The 18,985-nt window shown below is 60.0% G+C and overlaps 1 protein-coding gene across 1 annotated transcript; it reads right to left on the bottom strand.

Moving 5' to 3' along the window:
• Positions 1-93: 93 nt before the first annotated feature.
• On the bottom strand, positions 94-17,972 carry PMFBP1 (polyamine modulated factor 1 binding protein 1). Its single transcript, XM_056862423.1, has 24 exons — positions 17,922-17,972; positions 16,581-16,653; positions 14,034-14,296; positions 9,586-9,738; positions 9,145-9,360; positions 8,848-9,069; positions 8,608-8,763; positions 8,403-8,525; positions 8,183-8,309; positions 7,858-8,015; positions 7,533-7,779; positions 5,560-5,749; positions 5,288-5,441; positions 5,006-5,173; positions 4,765-4,926; positions 4,520-4,687; positions 4,240-4,398; positions 3,973-4,140; positions 3,808-3,870; positions 3,232-3,341; positions 2,934-3,008; positions 1,528-1,621; positions 447-542; positions 94-243 (listed from the first exon to the last, which is right to left on the bottom strand). The coding sequence occupies exons 1-24, from the start codon at positions 17,970-17,972 to the stop codon at positions 94-96; spliced, it is 3,546 nt and encodes a 1,181-aa protein (XP_056718401.1).
• Positions 17,973-18,985: the final 1,013 nt, after the last annotated feature.

Below are 18,985 nucleotides of genomic sequence, written 5' to 3'. Positions count from 1 at the left end.
TAGTGATGCAGTTTGGTGTTTGGGGGAAAGTGGCTGAGCATCTTCCCTGTTTATTGGCTTAGTATATTTGTACAAGTCCATTCTTTCTTCGAGTCACATGATTGTAGCTGCCGGACCTGGCATGTGGATCGGCGGCTGCCAGTCTGTCCTCTCTCCAGCTGTGGCTGATTGCAGACAGGGGCCTAGGGCTGGTCCCACCTTGAGGCGAGGGCCCTGCTCCCTCTCTGGTGTGGGCACGGAGGACTGCAAAGGAAAAAACAAGAGGCCAGTGGCTGGTCCCAGAGGGTTTTGAAAGGAGGAGAATTCAGAAAGAACCGTGCAAAGGAACTGGGGGTGGGGTGGGCGGGAGGGAGGGAGGACTCTTTTCCAGAGTTGTGCCCACTCCTTTGGCCAGCTCCACTCAGGGCATCCTCCACCCCAGAGGGGCGTGAAGAGGACCCTCCTACAGCCACTCTCTGGCCCCGGTCGCTTAGGTGGCATATGGCACTGGGCAAGCGGCACTTGTGGTGGTAGACGGGGCCGCCCCTTCTGCTGCCCCAGAGCTGGGAGGAAGGAAGGGGAAGCGGGGAAGAGAGGTGCTCCCCCTGCCCTTGGCTGGGTAGGTGTCTGTGGCCGACTACTGAACTTGGGGGTGGGGGAGCTGCCGGCAACCCTTCTCCCTGCCTCTCAAGCCAGCTTCTGCCTGCTCGAAGGGGTAGGGGGTAGAGGAACACTTACTCTGGCGCAGGCCAAGGCTGTCTGTGCCCCAAAAACAGGTCCCAGGATTCGCTGTGGAGGGCCTGCAGCACATGGGGAAGACAGGTGTGTGCAAGGGGCTAGGCTGGTGCCCACGCAGCCAGGCACGACGGCTGCTGCTCCTTCCATGGCAGGGCTTGGAGGCTTTCCGCAAGGGGGTTCCAGTTGTCCCCTCGCCTCCTGCACTTTTTGTGGCACCCCGCCTGCCTGCCTGCCTAGGGACAAAATGGCCCCTGCCCTCCAGTAGCCCGTGCCCCCCACCTGCTTCCAGGGACTCTGTGACGAATCAGAGGCAGCGGTGCTTGCCTGCATGGCCCCCTTGTCCAACAAGAGGGTTTGTTGTTGGGTTTTTTTTGGGGGGGGGGAATGCATGTCTGTGTGGGGGAGCAGTCGGGCTGCCTCAAGCCGTCCTGGGGCCTGTCCCTCTAGTCCCCCCTCGGGCTGTGCTTCGTCTGCCCGCCAAAGCCCCCGGAAGCCACATTTGGCTCCACGATGGTTTGCGAAGGGAGCCGTAGGCTGGCCATAGCGGCACACCTCCCCGGCAAGGGACTAGATTCTGCTTCGGCACATGCAAATCCACTGGCCTTCTCCCCCCACCCCCACCCCCCAGGAGAACAGAGGAAAGGAGCTGTGGTGTGGCCTGCCCGCTTCTTCCATTCTCAGCTGCCGGAACAGCACAGGCCAGCTCTGCCTGCTGGTCTCCGGCAGAGGGTGCTGCCCTGGCAGCAGGGGCCACGGGCTGTGTGCAGCTGGCCCTTGGCCGGGGCCTCCAGCTTTCTGTGGGGCTCTTACCTTGAGGCGCTCCTGCTCAATGCGCCACTCGTCCGCTTCGTTTTTTAGCCGCTTATTCTCCTGCTGGAGTCTTTCTGTTAATCCCTGGAAATGGCTGTAGAGGAAGCTTCCTTCAGAAACAGGCAAAGCTTGGGGTGTGAGAAATGTGTTGCTGAGCCCGGGGCAGGAGGGGGTCCTTCACGCAGGGGGCTCTTCCTGGCTGCGCCCGGACGAGGGCCCTGAAGAGCGGCCGTCTCTCGGGCTCTCAGCTGGTGCACGCACTCGCCTCTTTTGCCCTGGGCCCTCACGGCAGGCCGTCTGCAGCCTCCCCACTCAGATCACCTGGTACACCCCTCCGCCCGCCCCCCAGCCCAAGATGTTCTCCTTACCCCTCCCGGATGAAGGCTGTGTTTTTGCTTCCTCAGCCATGGCAGAAGGAATTGAGTGGTGGGCTCCTCAGAAGCAGTGGCCCTCTGCCTAGGTTGTGCTACCACAGTGAAGGGCTGTGTGTGTGTGTGCAGGGGGGAGGGGGTGTTGGTGTGGCAAGAGAGATGTGCGGGCAGGCTTCAGTGTGACGATGGAAGGGAGGAAATGGCCACCCTTCTCTTTGAGACTAGCAGTGTGACAGCTGTTGCGACTGATGACGTGTTCTTTGCAGTCCGCCAAGAGTAAAAGTTTGTGGGGACTCCTCAGCCCCCCAGTTGCACCCTATCCGCTGTAAGGAAACGAGCCCTCCTTTGGGAGCCTCCGGGCAGTCCTTTAGCGGCCAGAAAGGACAGTCTGCATGTTTGGAGCCAAAGAATGTTTGGCTGCAGAATTCCAGTCCACACCAGCCAAGGGGCCAGCTGACCCAGCGGGTTTCCCCCCTGCCCCAAAGCGTGGGGTGGAGCCACGTGGGAGGCTGCCTTCTCATACAAAAGTGAGGGAAGCTATGTGTCAGCGGCCGCTCTAGGCAATCTTCTCTCTGTGATCATGCTCACGGCAGGAGGCCAGGCAGGTCCTGGGAACCTCTCCACTTGCTCCTCTGGGTTGGCAAGGGCTCCCCCTTGGAGGGCAGACGGAGCCTGGCCTTAGCCTCCCAAAATAAAACACTGCCATAGCCCATAGCGGAGGGGCCGTAAGAGGCCTGTAACCTCAGGACAGACCACAAAGCGAGAAGGGCTTCTGGAAACCCCTCCCCAGTCACCCAGCTCAAGGGGTGCCGTTGTAGCCTGACAGGCAGCCGTTTTGGAACTAAGCAGCAAATAAAGCCCTTCTGGTATGTTGCGTGGCACCCTCACTTGCATTGGCATCGCAGAGGGCGAGGGCGCTCTGCTGCTCCCTTTCTCGGCACCAGCAGTGCACCCGGGTGGGGGGAGAATCAGGAAACTTGGCCCTGTACTTGCAGAGATCCCCCCCACCCCCAGGCCATGCTACCCCCCACTTACTCTCTTTCACCCGTCAGCTGAGCAATTTGTTTGATCTGGTCCCGGATCTTGTGGCCCAACCGCTCTTTCACCTGCCTGCCAAGTGAAAGTTGGGGGTTGGGAGGAAGCCCTTCAGGAGCACCTGCCCCCCACCCAGAGGCAAGAGCCTGGGAAGCGGCTACGGCCGAGTGAGCTCTGTTGCTCACCCACCCCACCCGCTTGGGGCAGCTCCCCTTCCAGCAGGGCCGGCCCAGCAGTAGCCCCACACCTGGCCCTGGCGAGGGGGAGAGACCAAGGCTCCCCCACTGCTCCCACTCACTTCTGCTCCTGGGCCCACTGTGTGACGTGGGCCACCATCCGCTCGCTCTCCTGGCGCAGGCAGTGGGTGTCGGCACGCGCTCCCTCCAGGGCGGTCTGCAGGCCTTCCACCTGGCACAGAGGAAGAGGGGTCCGTCTGCTGGCCGCATAGTCCTGGAGGAGGAGGAGGGGAGCGGCCCAGAGCTCCCTCCCCCGGGGAGCCTCATCTGCCAGGGACTCTGTAGGCCCCCCCCGCAAGGCCCCCCCCCCAAAGAGCGGGATGCCGCCAGAGAGAAAGCGGCAGGGCCCTGGGTGGAGGAGGTGGAGCGGTGCAGGGAAAGGGTGGCCCACGACGAGCCCACGGTCACCCGGCCCACTCCCACCAGAGTGGGGCGTTAGCAGTGGGTCTCTGACTACTACGCGGCACTGCCTCTACAGGTGCCCACCCCGCCGCCGCTTCTGCCCAGCGCTGCCACCCTGAGGTTGGCACTGGCTCCTGGCAGGGCTCATAGGTGGGAACTGGAGAGCAGCAGAGCTAGGGGAGATTGCCCTGCCCTGGTGGCAGTTGTGCCCGGGGGGAGGGGGGGCGACCACCAACCTCCCTGTTGGAGATGACAAACTTCTGCTGCGAGAGGAGGGCTTCGGCCTGCAGCTCTTCTCTCTGCCAAAGAAACCCCAGAGGAAAGGGAGCGCCTGAGCAGCCGCAGTCTAGAGGGCGGCTCCTGGCCACCCAGGCCTCCTCCCGGCGGGCTGGCCCGCTCACCTCCTCCGCTGCAGCGTGCTGCTTCTCTTCCAGCGTGGCCAGCTCCACCCTGAGCACCACCAGCTCCTCGTCTCTGTCTGCCAGGGCCCGCTCGGCCGCCCGGTGCTCCTCCTTCCAGTGCTGCACACGGCGCCCCAGCTCCCCCAGCTGCTCTTCGGAGCTGCAGGTCTGTGGGGAGAGGTGCCGGTGAAGCCCCGTGCGTGCAGCCCCACGGGGCTGGGAGATGGCAGAGAAGCACCCTGGCACCGGCAGCACAGGGCTGCTCACCTCTTCCTCCCGCTGCCTCTGCAGGGCTTGGCACTGGCTCCTCAGCTGCTGGGTCTGCTCTTGGTGGGCAGCAAGCTCTTCCTTCAGGTGGGCCTCCTTGTGCCGGCTGAGCTGGAGGTCTGCCTGTAGGTGGGACACCTCCCGGCCTCTCTCTTCTAGCTGCCGAGGAGGCAGGGGAGGGGAGCATGGCAGTGGGACGGCCCGGTTGATCCTCTGGGCAGACAGCCAGCAGCTCCACCCCAGAGGCCCAGCGCCAGTCCCAGGCCAGATCGTGCCTTACCTGCTCCAGAGCTGCCCTCTGGCTGGCCTGGATGGAGGCCAGCTGCCGCTGGAGGTCCTGGGCGAGGTCTTGGGCTGCGGCCAGGAAGTGGCTGCTCTGCTGCTCCTTCTCCTGCGCGGCTTGCAGCTCCGAGTGCAGCTGGGACAGAGCTGCCTCCTGCTGCAGCGCCTGAGGGAGACCACGCAAGCCCTCAGCCCAATGTGTGGCTGCCTGGGAATGAGGCAGGGCCACAGGGCAGGACTCACCTCCGCCGCCTGCTGGTGCAGCTGCAGCTGCAGGCGTGCACAGTCCCCACGGGCGGCTTCCAGTTGAGTTGCATGCTGTTTCAGCTGCTCTCGCAGGACCTGGTTTTCCGCCTCCCGCTCCGTTAGGACGGACTGCAGGCTGTGACCTTTCCGCTGCTGCTCCTGCCACTGGAAACGCCTGTGCGTGTCATACCTCTGTGGGACTTGGGGCCCCTGCCGCCCGCCCAGCCCTGCAGCTCACCTTGCGCTCACTGCTCTGGAGTTGTTTGTGCAGGGCCTTGCGCTCCTGAGCCAGCCCCGAGGCCTGCTCCTTGGCCCGGAGCAGCTGCTTCTGCAGGTCCTCCTCCTGGTGCTTCTGCTGGCTCACCTCTGCACGCAGCACCTCCAGCGTGGACCCCTGGGTCTGCATCTGGAAGCACACGGGAGGCTCAAGGGCCCTCTTGGGCCCTGCGGTGGAGGCTGCTGGCCCTTAGCTCCCTGTCCCAGGTGGGTGGGCAGGGGGGGGGAGGCAGAGCACTCTTACCTGCTGCCGCAGCCCCTGCAGCCCGGCCCGGCTGCTCTCCAGTTCCAGCTCCAGCTGGGCAGCCATCTGCCGGTGCCGCTTGGCCTCCTCCGCAGCCGCCTGGTGCCGCTGCTTGGACTGGCGCAGCTCTTCCGTACGGTCTTCCAACAGGCCTCTGGGAGACAAACCAGGGTGAAGGCGATGCCCAGCCCTTCCCTGGGCAGAAGGCCACCTGGCCTCAGAGGGCTGGCCCACGTGGACCTCCCTGCTGCCCCCTTCCCCCCCCCGCCTACCTCTTCTGCTCCAGTTCCGCTTCAGCAGCAGCGACCCTGTCCGTGAGACCCCGGAGCTCGGCCTCCATCTGCCGGCCAGCCTGCCTGTGATGCAGGACTTCAGCCTCCCGCTCACTCAGCTCCTCTTGGGTGTGGCGGAGGCTACTCTGGGTGAGCAGCACCAGCTCTTTCTGCTGCGCCAGTTCCTGTGCTGGGGGGAGGGGGGGGCAGGGAGAAGGTCTGAGTCACTGCGGGACCCTTGTGGGTGGCGGCAGCAGCAGCTGGCCAGTGGGCGGGAGAAGTAACAACGCTGGGTCTGCAGTTAGTGGAAGCGTGGGGGTGGTGGTGTCGGGTGGCATTTTCAGGGCTTCCCAGGTTGGCATCCCACTCCCATTTAACTCACTTCAGTAGCCCAAACTGCTTCCCACCATCATTTCTTAGCACGGTACTCTTTTTATGCATATTGTACTTTTACGGTTCTTGGGCAGCTATGGGGGGGGGGCTGTAGGCAGAAAGTCCAGTTAGACGGAGAGAACCGGGGGCCCAGCCCCACACACGCCCTGCAGGAGGGAGCCACGGAGAATGGAAGCGCCCTCTCTCTGCCTCCGCTGCTGGGACCTCTGAAGACATGCCAAGCGACGGTTGGCAGAGGACAAGAAGATGGGGGGGGGCTTCCCACGCTCCAAGAAGGAGGCCCTCGCCTCGCTTGAGATACAGGCATCAGACCCCCAAGGCTTCTGAGGGACCCCCACCAAGCGCTTCTGTTTCAGGGGCCAACCTCTGTGGCCCCCACAGGAGAGTGCAGCGAGAGCCATCGCCAAAGTCAAGGCTCAGAAAGACTCCAAAAGCAAAGCTGCCAGTATTGCCAGGGTCCTCGGAGAGCGACCGGGCAGATGCAAAGCCGCTGGTATACAGCACTCAGACACCTCTAAGGGGGAAACGCCCTCGTCCCTTGTACACACAAAACGAATGATCTGACAGGCCAATGCTAACAAATGCAATATGAAAATGATCAAACGAGCCATCTCAGAAATCTTTCAGTACTACATACTAAAAAAAAAGTTGAGTAGTTCTTTATTTAAGGGAGGGGGAGAACCCCACCCTCTCTGTAGCTCCTGAGCAATGTTTCTAAACCAGCTCAGGAAGCAGTCCGGGGTGGGGTCCCTGCTCCTGGCCAGCCCCTTGTGCCAGGGGCCCCTGCCAGGAAGCTTCTTCCAGAGAAGAGTTCTGCAGTGGCTCAGACGACTTCTGCCCAGGTGCAAGGGGGCGCCAGCTGACGCGCCAAATTAATGGGAACATCAACAAGGCGGTCCATTTTCATCTTTTCATGGGTGGGGCAACTGGGGCTCCCTCTCGGGCCCCACTGGTGCCTGTCTGTGAAATCTTTGTGTTTCCCAGCCCAAAATCCTGAAGACCGTCTCTGAGATGCAGGCATTATAGGGTTAATTCTTAGCCTTTCAAGGATTTTTCCTTGCCAGTAAAACTAAAACCCTTCCTATCTGTGTGGCTTCTGCTCTCAATTCCTTCTCATGCAATTTACCCAGCCAGTTAGCTGAACTGTCATGCCATGAGTTTTTCTGGCCTAGCTGCCCAGCACTGCATTGCCCTGTGGGCTGGGAGGGGAGGCCCCCCCCTCTTTCAGACAGCCATGAACTTGGTCTACTGGCTCTGGGATATCTCAGCTTGCAGCTAAAGCTAGCAGACACCCAGCAGAGGATAACCCACCCCCGCCCCGGGTGCAAGCCCATCCGCTTGCTCATCTGCTGGAGGGGCCCTGTGATAGGCAGACAAGAGGGGCTGCAGCTGCTGCCACGGTGCAGTGCCTAGAGGCCAGAGGAATGGTGCCCACTGGCACCCTGTCTTCCTTTCCCTTTTCGAAGCCTCTCTCGTTCATCAGCTGCCCTGTGGGCACGCTGGAGCTAAGACAGGCTCTCTCTGCGTCTGAACTCCAGCAAGGTCTGCTCCCACCGGCCCCTTCTTCTCTCCCGCCTCACCGGCTCGTTGTTCTTGCTCCCAGCTCTCCTGCAAGCGTTGCTGCAGCGCCTGTGCCTCCGTGCGCAAAGCAGCGCATTCCCGTTGGCTCTGCTGCAGCTCCTCCTGGGCTCTCTGCAGGCTGGTCTCCAGTTGCTGGGCCCCAGCCCGCTGCAGGGCCACCTCCCGCCCCTTCTCCTGCAGGGTGCTGCGGGCATGCACGATCTCCAGCTGGGACTTGCGGAGGACCTCGTCCCGCTTCTGGATGGCCTGTGGGAGAGAGGAGCATCCAGGAGACTCCAGCCTCCCGCCCCTTGCTGCCAGAACGGCACGGCGCCCCAGCCTCACCTGCTCCTGCTGGGCACAGCACTGCCGGCTCTGCTGCAACTCGGCCTCCAGCTGCTGCACCCGTTGCTGCCGCTCCTCCGCTTCCAGCTGCTGCCTTTCCCACTTGGCTGCTGCCTCCAACCGCAGGCTCTGGATGTCCAGCTCCAGGTGAGCCACATCTGCAATACGGTGCCAGTATAATATGGAGGGCGGCAGCGTGGAGGGCCCCTGCCTGCCCGCCAGCCCACCGCACCCTTCCTGTTCTGCAGCTGGTGTAGGGCCAGACAGGCGTGGGGCTGCACAGAGGCAGCCTTCAGCCGAGGGAGGTGCCGTGGCTTGCCCGGACCTTGTGTGGTGTTGTGCTTCTGCTCGGCCACTCTGGCGAGCTCCCGCTTCAAGTCCTGGACCAGAGCCTGGTACTCCTCCGCCCGCCGCTGGTGCTCTGAGCTCTCGCCTTCCACCTGCAGGAGCTTCTAGAAAGAGAGCCCCCAAGCCCAAGTCAGCCACCTGCCGCTGGAGCTCCTCCCGACCCCACCCCCCGGCCCCTGCTGGCCAGTGGGGCCTACCTGCCGGAGGGAGTCTGCGTGAAGGACCTGGCTTTCATAGCTGCTGTTGGAGTAGGTGTGAGCGGCCTTGTAGGCAGCAAGGTCCCTTTGCAAGTCTGCTATTGCCTCCTTTTGGTCTAGGAGCTGAGGGCACAGGTGTGTCAGTTTCCATCTCCCAGAGCGCACGAGGAGGCATGCGCCCTGCCCGGGAGCCCTTGGCAAGCACCTTGGTGTGGCTGGCAGCCAGCTGCGTCTGCAGTTCCTGGATGATCTCTTCGCACTGGCTGGTGAGATGTCGCCCCTGGGTGCCGAGCAGCTCCTGGAGCAGCCGGGCCAAGGTGTCCTCCTGCAGCTTCAAGGCAGCCTCGTCCCCCTCCTTGGCCTGGGGAAAGGGCACTGGTAGCTCAGAGTGGAGGCCGCAGCCAGCAGGCCCATAACTCCACCCTCCTGCCCGCCAAGGCCGCACCTGGCCGGCCAGCTCCTCTGCCAGCCGTTGCACGTGGCTCTCCAGCTCCCCGGCTCTGCCCAGCGAGGCCTGGTACTTCTTCTTGTAGAGGTCCAGACTGCTCTTCAGCACACTCACGCTGTGCTCTGCCTGGGCCAGCTGCTCCTGCCTGTGCCGGTCCTCCTCCTGCCGCTGGGAGAGCGCCAGTTCCTGCCGCTGTGTCACTTCCTCGTAGTAGGAGAGCTGAGAGCGGAGAGGGAGAGAGTTGGCTGCAGGGATGCCACCAGCCCCCGCCCCCCCCCCCCACGCCGGGCCTACCTGGTCCTGGAGGATCTGGCACTGGTGCAGCAGGAGGTCGGGGTCCAGGCTGTGCTCCTCTGCGGGCCACTCGCGGCCCTGCAGCAGGCGGAGGGTGTCCTGGTGGCTCCCTGTGGGGACGTCCAGCTCCCGCTGCAGGTGCCGGCGGTGGCCTTGGAGCGGCTCCAATTTGGCCTGCCCCTGCAGCTGCTCCAGGAGGGCGGCCTGGGCCCGGCTCTGCAAGTGGCACCGCCAAGGGGGTCAGCCAGGAAGGCGGCGGCGCTGTATGACTGCCGCACCTGCCACCACAATGCTGGCTTAGGGCAGCGGGCCCAGGCCAGGGGGCGCCTGCTTCCCCCTGGGGACTGACAGGCCCACCAGGAGGCACCCTCCCCCCTCCCCAGCAGGGACAGGGGGCAGAGCCGGCCCCCCTTGGAGCCCCCCGCTCGGCAGTGCTCTGACCTGGAGGAGGGAGGCCTCCTTCTTGTGCTGGAGTGGATGGATGACCCGTGTCTGCTCCACCATCCTTCTCTCCCGCAGGCTCCTCCCCAGCGTGTCCTGCAAGGGCTGGTCCTCCCCCCGGAGGCCGCCCCCCTCCTCCTCCTCCTGGGTGAGCTGCAGGCACCAGAGAGAGAGAGAGAGAGAGCGGGGGGAGGTGGTGTCCCCAGGAGGCCAGGTTCTAGGTGCCCCCATCCCTTCAGGGCAGTACAGCGGACAGCTCACCTGCCCATGGGGTGCCCATGGAGGGCGTGGCTCCCTGGCATTCTTCCCCTGTAGGCATCTAATGCTAATTAATTGCCAATATAGATCTTGAGCTGGAGACTCAACTCAGAAATGGCCACCTTCTTCCTGACACAGAGAGTCAAGGGGACCTGCCCAGCTTTCTCTCTCTCCCTGTGCCCCACCACCAGCTTACTGGGAGATGGAATGAGCGCCACTGGGGGCAACCTGTGTGGTGACCAAGCATGGTCCGTGCCGAGAAGGGAAAAACCCGCAGGCCGGGGTGTGTGGGCCTCCCAGCCCTGGGGCCATAGCTCTTTCCATCATGGCTCCCCCCAGCGGAAGCCTTTCCTCTGCCCTGGGGCTTGTGGAGAAGAAGGTCGGTCTTGGGAGCTCCATCCCCAAATATCACCGCCTTTCACGGGCACCCACCCTCTTCTACAGCCTTCGGACATGCCCAGAGTTGTCACGGTGACCAGATGGTCACAGATGCCTACCTGGCAGAGGAAAGGCCCTGGCTGAGAACGCATCTGTGAGCCAAGGGAATGCTGGAGATAATGCTTAGAACTTGGAACCTTCCTGCCCTCCTCCAGGGCGGGCGGCTGCTGCAGCCATGGCAGGCCCTGGAGCTCGCCCATCTGGAGGGGCCACCTGCTCTTCCCACAGGGCGGCTGTACCCTGTGCCCACTGCTGGAGCTTGGCATTTATTCCACACAGCAGGGGCCCGGCCCACTTGTGGCCTTCTCCCTACTTGCACTCAGTGGGGTGTAGGGGAAGGAATCTCTAGACAAACTCAAGCCTGGCAGGAGGAAAGCTGCTTCCTACAGGGAGGCCAGCCGACCCTCTGCCTCCACCCCCAGAAGAAGATCTTGGCCTTCAATAGCCTGCTCTTACCATGAAAAAGGCCAATTCCCTGCTGGCCATAATTAGACCAGGAATAGAGAATAAAACTGCGGCTATCATACTGCCCTTGTACAAATGTATGGTGAGACCACACTTGGAATACTGTGTACAGTTCTGGTCACCATATCTATAAAAGGATATCACAGAGCTTGAGAAGGTGCGGAAAAGAGCAACCAAAATGATTAGGGGGCTAGAGCAACTGTCCTATGCGGAGCGGTTAAGACGCTTAGGGCTGTTTAGCTTGGAAAGGTGGTGGTTAAGGGGAGGCATGATAGAGGTCTATAAAATTAGGCATGGTATGAAGAGAGCTTTTCTCCCTCTCTCATAATACTAGAATACTAGAACATGGGGTAATCTGCTGAAGCTGGAGGGTGAGAGATTCAAAATAGATGAAAGGAAGTATTTCTTCACACAACGCATAGTTCAATTGTGGAACTCCCTGCTCCAGGATGTGGAGATGGCTGCCAATTGGAAGGCTTTAAGAGGGGAGTGGACATGTTCATAGAATCATGGAGTTGGAAGGGACCACCAGGGCCATCAAGTCCAACCCCCTGCACAATGCAGGAAATTTACAACTACCTCCCCCCTGCACACCCCTAGTGACCAGATGGCCATGATGCCCTCCTCATGGAGGAGAGGGGTTATTCATGGCTTATAGTCCAAATGGATACTAGTCATGATGCACACCTATTCTCTCCAGGATCAGTGGAGCATATTAGGTGCTTTGGAACACAAGCACGATAATGCTGCTGCGGTTGTCTTGTTTGGGGGCTTCCAAGAGGCACCTGGCCACTGTGTGAACAGACTGCTGGACTTGATGAGCTTGGTCTGATTCAGCAGGGCCATTCTTATCTCTTGCACGACTCTCAACTCTTGGCAGTAGAAGTCTAACAATATTGGTGGTGGCGCTCCTGGGCCCTGTAGCTCTGCACCAGAACTTACTTACACACACACACACACACACCCTGCTTCTGGGTGCTCTCCCACCACACAAGAAAGCCCTGACCCTGAAGAGCCAGGATACTTCCCTGGATTGCACATGTCTTATGGACACACTGAACGCTTCTGTCTTCGTGTGGTCAAGCAGAAGGGCACAAGGGCTGGTGGGGGGGGGGTGTTGCTTAAGAGAACAGTGTGAGCTGGCTCTGGCATCCCATTCTTAAGTGCGCCTGCTTTTGGGAGGACATTTATGTGGAATGGTTTCCTCTGCTGTGCCAGTTCATTGGAGACAACACCCTTCTGCCTTTGCCACCCATTCCTCATGACCGTGTGCCATCAGGAGGTTTCCTTTGGGATTTAAAAGACTCTCTAGAGATACGCGTAGGCCAAACTACCAGAATCAGAGTTGGAAGGGACCACCAGGGCCATCTAGTCCAACCCCCTGCACAATGCAGGAAATTAACAACTACCTCCCCCCCCACACCCCTAGTGACCAGAAGATGGCCAAGATGCCCTCCCTCTTATCATCTGCCTAAGGTCACAGAATCAGCATTGCTGACAGATGGCCATCTAACCTCTTCTTTAAAGCCTCACCACCCTCCCATGATGTCAAGAAAGAAACCAGAGAGAGGAACCCCTGCTGCCTATTTCTATGTGAAATTAAATGCGACAACCTTAAGAAAAAGTAGAAGAAAACCTGAACACCAACCGTCCCCCCCCTGAAAGACCCAGCATCCCCTGGGAGCAGCACAGGCATCAAGAGGAACCAGGCTGGTCCCCTTCCCGTTTCTCATGTCTCTAGCAGAGAGCTGTGAGGGAGACTCGGGCCTCTGGGCAGTGCCCAGAGAGCGGACAAGGCAAGGAGAGACCAGTCCTCCTTGGGTGCCCAGCCGATTCAGCAGACCTGGAGAAAAAGCCATTGGGTCTGGCAGACAAGAATGGCCAGAAGGGCAGACTGCTCCAAAGACTCAAGGACGAAAAAGTCTTTCCAAGGATGCTGACTGATCGAGGCCGACTCCTTGACCAGAGGGGGCAAATGCTGCGGAAGGAGCTCCGGGAAACGGTGCCTTGGCCCTGGGCCTCCACTGCCTGACGCAGAGGCCTGTGTGTCCACAGGCCGCTTGGGCTCTTGCCAAGAACAAGTTGTTGGCAGTGAGGTTTTAATCCCGTCCTCCTGGCCAGCAGCAGGCCCAGCAGAGGATCAATAGTGTTTAGACAGCCCAGGCAAGCCCTTTCCCTTCTGAAGCTCCCGATCAATAGCGGCTTCATCCCTCCCTCCCTCTCAAGGCAAGAGGCTGGAGAGCCAGAGACCTTGGCCTGATTGGGAGCCCGACAGCAGGCAGGAGGCTGAAAGGGGGAGGTGTCTGCTGCTCACGCATGTAGGGCCAACCCACGGCATATCACAGCCAGCTTTTAGACACAGCTTGCCAAATCTGGGTGCTCCGGGGCCCACAAGATCCTGGTGCATAACGTGTAAATCAGATCCAAATTCCTGTGTGTGTGTTTCCATCTATCCTCTGAGCTATATGGGAGCGCATCTGTTGCCCCACGCTGGAACCAATGGAACAGGCAAAGCATGTGAAGACATGAAGCTGCCTTCTACAGACTGAATTAGGTCCATCCAGGTCAGTACTGTCTACTCAGCCTGGCAGCGGCTCTCTGGGGCAGAGTTCTTTGACATCACCTACTGCCAGGTCCTTTAACTGGAAATGCCGGGGATTGAGCCTGCGACCCTCTGCATGCCAAGCAGATGCTCTACCACTGAGCCACAGCCCCTCCCCTAAACACAACCCTCTCCACGGAGGAGCTTTCTGAAGCCACACACACATGCAAGGCAGGAGAGACCACCGTTGCCAGCCAGAGAGTCTCTGCGCTGCCATGGATGGGGCCCCAGCGGCACCTCTCCCCAAACCAGCCCCATCTTCTCTGCCGCCCCACCAGGTCTTTCAGTCCTGGGAGAAAGGGACTGCTTCTGCTCTCGCACCTTAGGCCTGGATCCAGGCGAGAGAGAGAGAGCCTCCTCGGCCTGCGAACTGCTTGGTCAGGGCTTGCTGCTCAGATCCCTTCAGCGTTCAGGTGAGCCGCCAGCCGGCTCCTAGCTGCCTGCTTGGCATCTCTGGAGGCACTGGGAGAGCCAGGGTTTGCCTGCCCTTCAGGCAGCTGCTTCACAACTCAGGCACATTCATGGCTCACCACAGCACCTGCCAGAAAGGACACAAAACATTTCTTCTTAGGGTGGAATCTGCAACGATGCACTGGGGATCTCGCTAGTTGCACTCACCCTGTATTGCCATATGAAAGGAGACTTGGAGGGCTCAACCTCAGGCCTGGAGCCAGACTTTGCCCACCACTGCTCCCACGGGAGCCGAGCGGGGCTCCTCCTGGCCAAGGACCTTGCACGGCCGGCGCTTCTGCTGGCTGCAGGGACTCCACTGGGCCAGGAGGGATGGCGGTGGGCCTAGAGCTGGCTCCACGGTCCTCTTCTTCCCAGCGGCCTGGCCTCCAGGACCCCTGAGGCACACGGAGGGCCTTGGGGGAGGCAGGGCTCCTCGGCCGGTCAGCAGGGCCGCGTCACCAAGCGGAGGCAAAGCGAACGAGAGGCTGTTCGGTGCTGGCAAATATGCAAAACGAAGCCCGAGTGCAGAGCCCCTCATTAACATCCGCCTCCAACATCATTAAGATGTTTCCAAGAAAATTAATTGAGAGACTCATTAAAAATAAATTAAGAAAAATGTGTTGCAGAGCGCTTGCTCAGGGCTCGTAAATCACAGCTCAAAGCTCCAGGCCGCTGCGCAGACAATTAACGCCGGCCAATTTGTTTTATCCTGACTGAGAAAATTAGAAAGCAGACGTGGAGATTAGATTAGGGGCGTCTGTCGGGCAGAACTCGGAGTGCATATTTTAGGGTACAAAATGGAAATGAGGAAGGCTCAGGAGGCGTCAGTCAGAGGCGGGTGCCCAGGGCCACCGGCGGCAGGCTTGGCGGGAGAAGCCCCCCACTGCAGTCAGCTGCTTTGCACCCGGAGGCTGTGTGGAGAGACACGGTGATCAGAGGGCCACTCTGTCCACCTTCCAAACAGTCTGGCCACAATGCAAGCCAAGCTTACTCACCCCTAAGAGCTGTGGGCAGAGGGCACAAAGGGCTCTTTTCTTGCTGCCCCGCATAACCCTCTTTCTCTCCACTGGCACACCTATGGGCCAGTGGCATGCAGGTCAGGGCAACGAGTCTTGGAGCCAGCCATTTGAGCACGTCAAGAGTGCCTTTAGCCCCCAAGCAAGGAAGGAAGCAGCTCAGAGGAGAGAGAACAGCCCTGGCTCACCACCAAGACCTGTGGGCACCGGGCTGGCGAAGCTGCCCGCGCTGCATGCTCCGGCACTGCGGCTGCCACCATGGCCCCCTCTCACCCTTTGTGACACATGCTCGGGTGCATGCCAAACAGGTATGAGGCAGGCCTCCCCCCATCGCACACCATCCCGCGCCCAGAGGGGCACATCCTGCGCTCCAGTTTGAATCCGAAGAGCGCCAACTCCTGCCCAGGGAAAACCCCAGGGAGGGGGTTCTTCCAGAGGGACACAGAGCTGCTTCTGCTGACCCAGTTCCTACCTGCTGCTTCCAAAGACAAAGAGCCCCTCCCTCAAAACATGGCTCAGGCAGCCTGGCATGGAACTGCGAGTGTCAGAACTGGCTGATAGCCAGGGGTGTGCATGCGTGCGTGTGCATGCACGCGTGTGCAAATCCAGGGAGCAGCAGTGCTGTTCAGCGGCCCCCACCCTGCCGTAAAGGGGTGTCTGATCTAGGCTAAAGGAAAAGCCACCTCATCTCGGAGGACCCAGATGCGGACCTCAGGAAGAAGTGCTAGCAGAGGGCACCAGAAAAGGCATTTGAGGAGTAAACTGCTGGAGCTACACAAACGAATGGCAAAGCTCTTTCAAGACTGTCTGGTGCCGAGGTGGGTGGGTGGGTGGGTGCCCCCCACCCGAGTGCAAGAAGCAACAGGGGAGAGAGAGGCCTCCTCCCTGGCTCGCCAGCCCCTTTTGACAGATTAGGCGCTTCACGCCAGCCTCCTGCTTCCATCCCCACAGTGGCGGCGGCAGCATCGTGAGCGCCTGCAAGTCTCAGCTGCGCGCTGGGTCAGCCCTGCCACTCTGGCAATGGCCAGCAGGGGGCGCCCTCGGCCTTTGCATGGTGTGCTTGCCCCCCCCCGCCCCCCGCCCCCCCCCATCTACAGTGTGGTTCCAAAATGGTTGCTTTTTGAAAATTCACCTTGATTATCAGACATGAGAAGTGACTCATCCCGCAGTGACTGTCTGGCAGAAGGACAGGATCAGACAGCAGACAACGAGGGAGGGGACACATTAACAGTGTCTGTTACAGAGCCCTCAAAAATGCCTTTGTTCTGTCAAAGATCCCCTTTTGTGGCACTCGGGGCTCCCTGGAAACAAGGGAATTAAACCCCAAGGATTCTGACACCTTCTCCTCCCAGGGACTGTGTGGGGAGAGCAGCAAACAGGCAATGCCACCCCATGAGCCCCATGATTGTTGGGATCTGCCCCCTGGAAAGCCACTAGCTGCCCATCCACAGCTGCTCCGGCCCAGCCTCCAGGCGGGACCCCCAGAATTACAGCTCATCTCCAGACTACAGAGATCATTTTCCCTGGAGAAAATGGATGCCTTGGAGGGAGGACTCTGTGGCGTTGTGCCCTGCTGCAGTCCCTCTCCTCCCCAGGCTCCACTCCCAAATCTCCAGGAGGTTCCCAAAGTGGTCCTGGCAACCCTACAGCTCCCCCACTGGTGGCAAGGGGGGAGATCCACTTGGGGCATCCTGGGTGGAATCTCTCCTCCTTCCTCAAGGAGGTGAGAAGCCAGCAGCAAGCACAGATGGCTCCTCTCCCACCTTGGATGCTCCTCTTGCCCCCCAGCCCTTCCAGCCACACCTCGGCCTCAGCCTCAGCCAGCCGGCCCCCTGTCTGAAAGGCAGACCTGTACCCTGAGGTCCGTGTGGGCCAACACTGGTTTTTAGAAGGGGAAGCCTGAAAACTCTGGGGATGTAGGTGGAAACCGGAGCATTCATGGCAACGAATCTTGCAGAGGGAGAACCGGCATGGCTTCTGCAAAGACCCCCACCCTGCCTGTCCAGCCTCCTGAAGTTCTGGGGGAAGGTTCATGTGCATGCAACTGCCCCTGTCTACTTGGACTTCCAAAGGCTTTTCCACACAGTCCCTCGGCAAAGGCTCCTCAGCAACTGTGGCCGTCCTCGTGGACTGGGAGGATGTGATTGGCAGTAAGCAGAGAGAGCCAGTGCCATCACTGCATCTCGCCATAACTGGCCTTGAATCGGGTGAGCAGTGAAGTTGGCCAAGTAGGCAGGAGGCCCTGAAGGCTCCAAGACAGGTGTGTGTGTGTGCGTGAGTGTGCATAAAGAAATACCTGAGCTGAAGGTACATAGGAAAATCGTTGTTTCAGGTTATTGCTGAGATTTTCTGGAATGGTATTAGGAATCCCGGGTTCTTGGTGAAACAAAACTCTCCCCCTTGAAGAAATCTGCATTGTTGTTGAGTTTGGGTGCTGCTAGCAGGCTGCAGCACGTGCGGCTCGCGTTCTTCCTTGAGTCTACTGGTATTTCTCGAGCAACAACGGCATTTCTCCTTCCAATCAGATCCTTGCAAGGGAGGAGGGGCACAGAGGGTTTCCAGCCAATCACCGTTGAAGACAAGCCACAGAGAGCTGCAGTTCTCTTTCCCTGTCTCCTTTGTTGGGGGGGGGGGATGGAGCCCCTTTGTTCTTTTTTTTTTGCCATCAAGTCACATCTGACTTATGGCAATCCTGTAGGGTTTTCAAGGCCAGAGACGTTTGGAGGTGGTTCTGCCATTGCCTGCCTCCGTGTCACTCTCCTGGTATTCCTTGGAGGTTGTCCATCCAAATATTAACCAGGGCCAACCTTGCTTAGCTTCTGAGATCTGACGGGATCAGGCTAGCCTAGGGCTACCCAGGTCTTCTATGAGTAGCTTGTTCACGGGCCCATGAAATTTGTCCCCTTGGTCCAATTTGCTTGTAACGTGGTTCTTTAGTAGACAGGCAGTCTTGGCCACCTTCTGGTCACTAGGGGTGTGTGTGTGTGGGGGAGGGTAGTTGTGAATTTCCTGCATTGTACAGGGAGTTGGACTTGATGACCCTGGTGGTCCCTTCCAACGCTATGATTCTATTCTATTCTACTCCACAGCAATTTTGGTGTTACTGGTTGATAAACAGCCACTCCAGCCCCCTTGAAAAGTTCCCCATAGGGCATAATGGTGAGATGCACTAAAATGAATGACAGGAATGCCCATCGGGAACAATGGGAGATGCCTGAAGGCCCACTGAATATAATGGGGGCCAGGAATGCCAATGGACTTGCATAGGAACCATTGAAATATATTACAACACACAAAAGTTGCAATGAATTTGTGGAATGGATTACGAGAAACCTGCCCTGGGCCTAGAAATACAGCCTCCCGAGCACTGACTCCCGTCCCAGGAGCTGCCTTCCTCTCTGGGGGCTGTCACCCCAATCCCAGAGCCTTTTATCTGGGCCGGGGGCCATCAATCTCCTCTAGAGGCTGGTCGGAGCCTCCTCGGCCCAACGCATCTGGCCTCGTGGAAAAGAGCGCAGTCCTGCTCTGCTCGCCAGAAAGGTGCTCACGCCACCTTGTGCAGCAAGGCCGATTCACTCCAAGGAGCCAGGCCTTGCTCCCCGCCCGGGACACCGGCGCACACCTCCAGACACAAGACAGCAGGAGAGCCCCAAGCGACAGGTATGATGGCACCACCTCGGGAAGCCTCCCTGGTGTGGACGAAGCCCCTGACCACTGGTCCTTGGGGAGAGGCGACACTCCAGTAGCGGCGGCGGCGGCAGCAGCAGCAGGGTTCTGCCCCAGTCTCTGCCCACAGGACCTCCTGCGCTTGGCCTCTCCCCCTCGACGGGGAGTCCGGTCAGTGCAGTGCGACAAGCCCGCGCTCTGACCCCAGCAGCCGCCACCACCAGGAGCAGGGCAGACCCAACCGGAGGGCTGCCCCTCTGCTGCCGGCTCCTGCCCTCCCATACCTGCATAGGGGGTTCCTCCTGCTGGTGGCTGCCGGCACCTGGGGGGTCTCTCTCCAGCTGTGGGGCTTGGCCGCATCTCTGCTCCTCTTCCTCCTGCATCTCCCTTTGCCCGGTCGGCAGCCGAAGGGGAGGCTGACCTGGAGCATCCATCTATTGACCCCCCCCCCATGGAAAGAAAGAAAAGGGCGGGGGGAGAAATCAATCAATACTACTTGGAC

This window comes from Euleptes europaea, chromosome 17 (genome assembly GCF_029931775.1).
Source record: "Euleptes europaea isolate rEulEur1 chromosome 17, rEulEur1.hap1, whole genome shotgun sequence".
Taxonomy (NCBI): domain Eukaryota; kingdom Metazoa; phylum Chordata; class Lepidosauria; order Squamata; family Sphaerodactylidae; genus Euleptes; species Euleptes europaea.
The sequence above is the reverse complement of the archived record's forward strand: the minus strand, read 5'-3'. Positions and strand labels throughout refer to the sequence as shown.

What these genes read in the sequence shown, in the direction of transcription:
- PMFBP1 (XM_056862423.1), bottom strand. Translation starts at nt 17,972, where the DNA reads ATGCCCTATGGGGAACTTTTCAAGGGGGCTGGAGTGGCTGTTTATCAA. An exon ending in TGGCTGCCAGCCACACCAAG is followed by an intron (nt 8,526 to 8,607) that starts GTGCTTGCCAAG and finishes CTGTGCCCTCAG; the next exon opens with CTCCTAGACCAAAAGGAGGC. An exon ending in GCGGAACTGGAGCAGAAGAG is followed by an intron (nt 5,442 to 5,559) that starts GTAGGCGGGGGG and finishes TTTGTCTCCCAG; the next exon opens with AGGCCTGTTGGAAGACCGTA.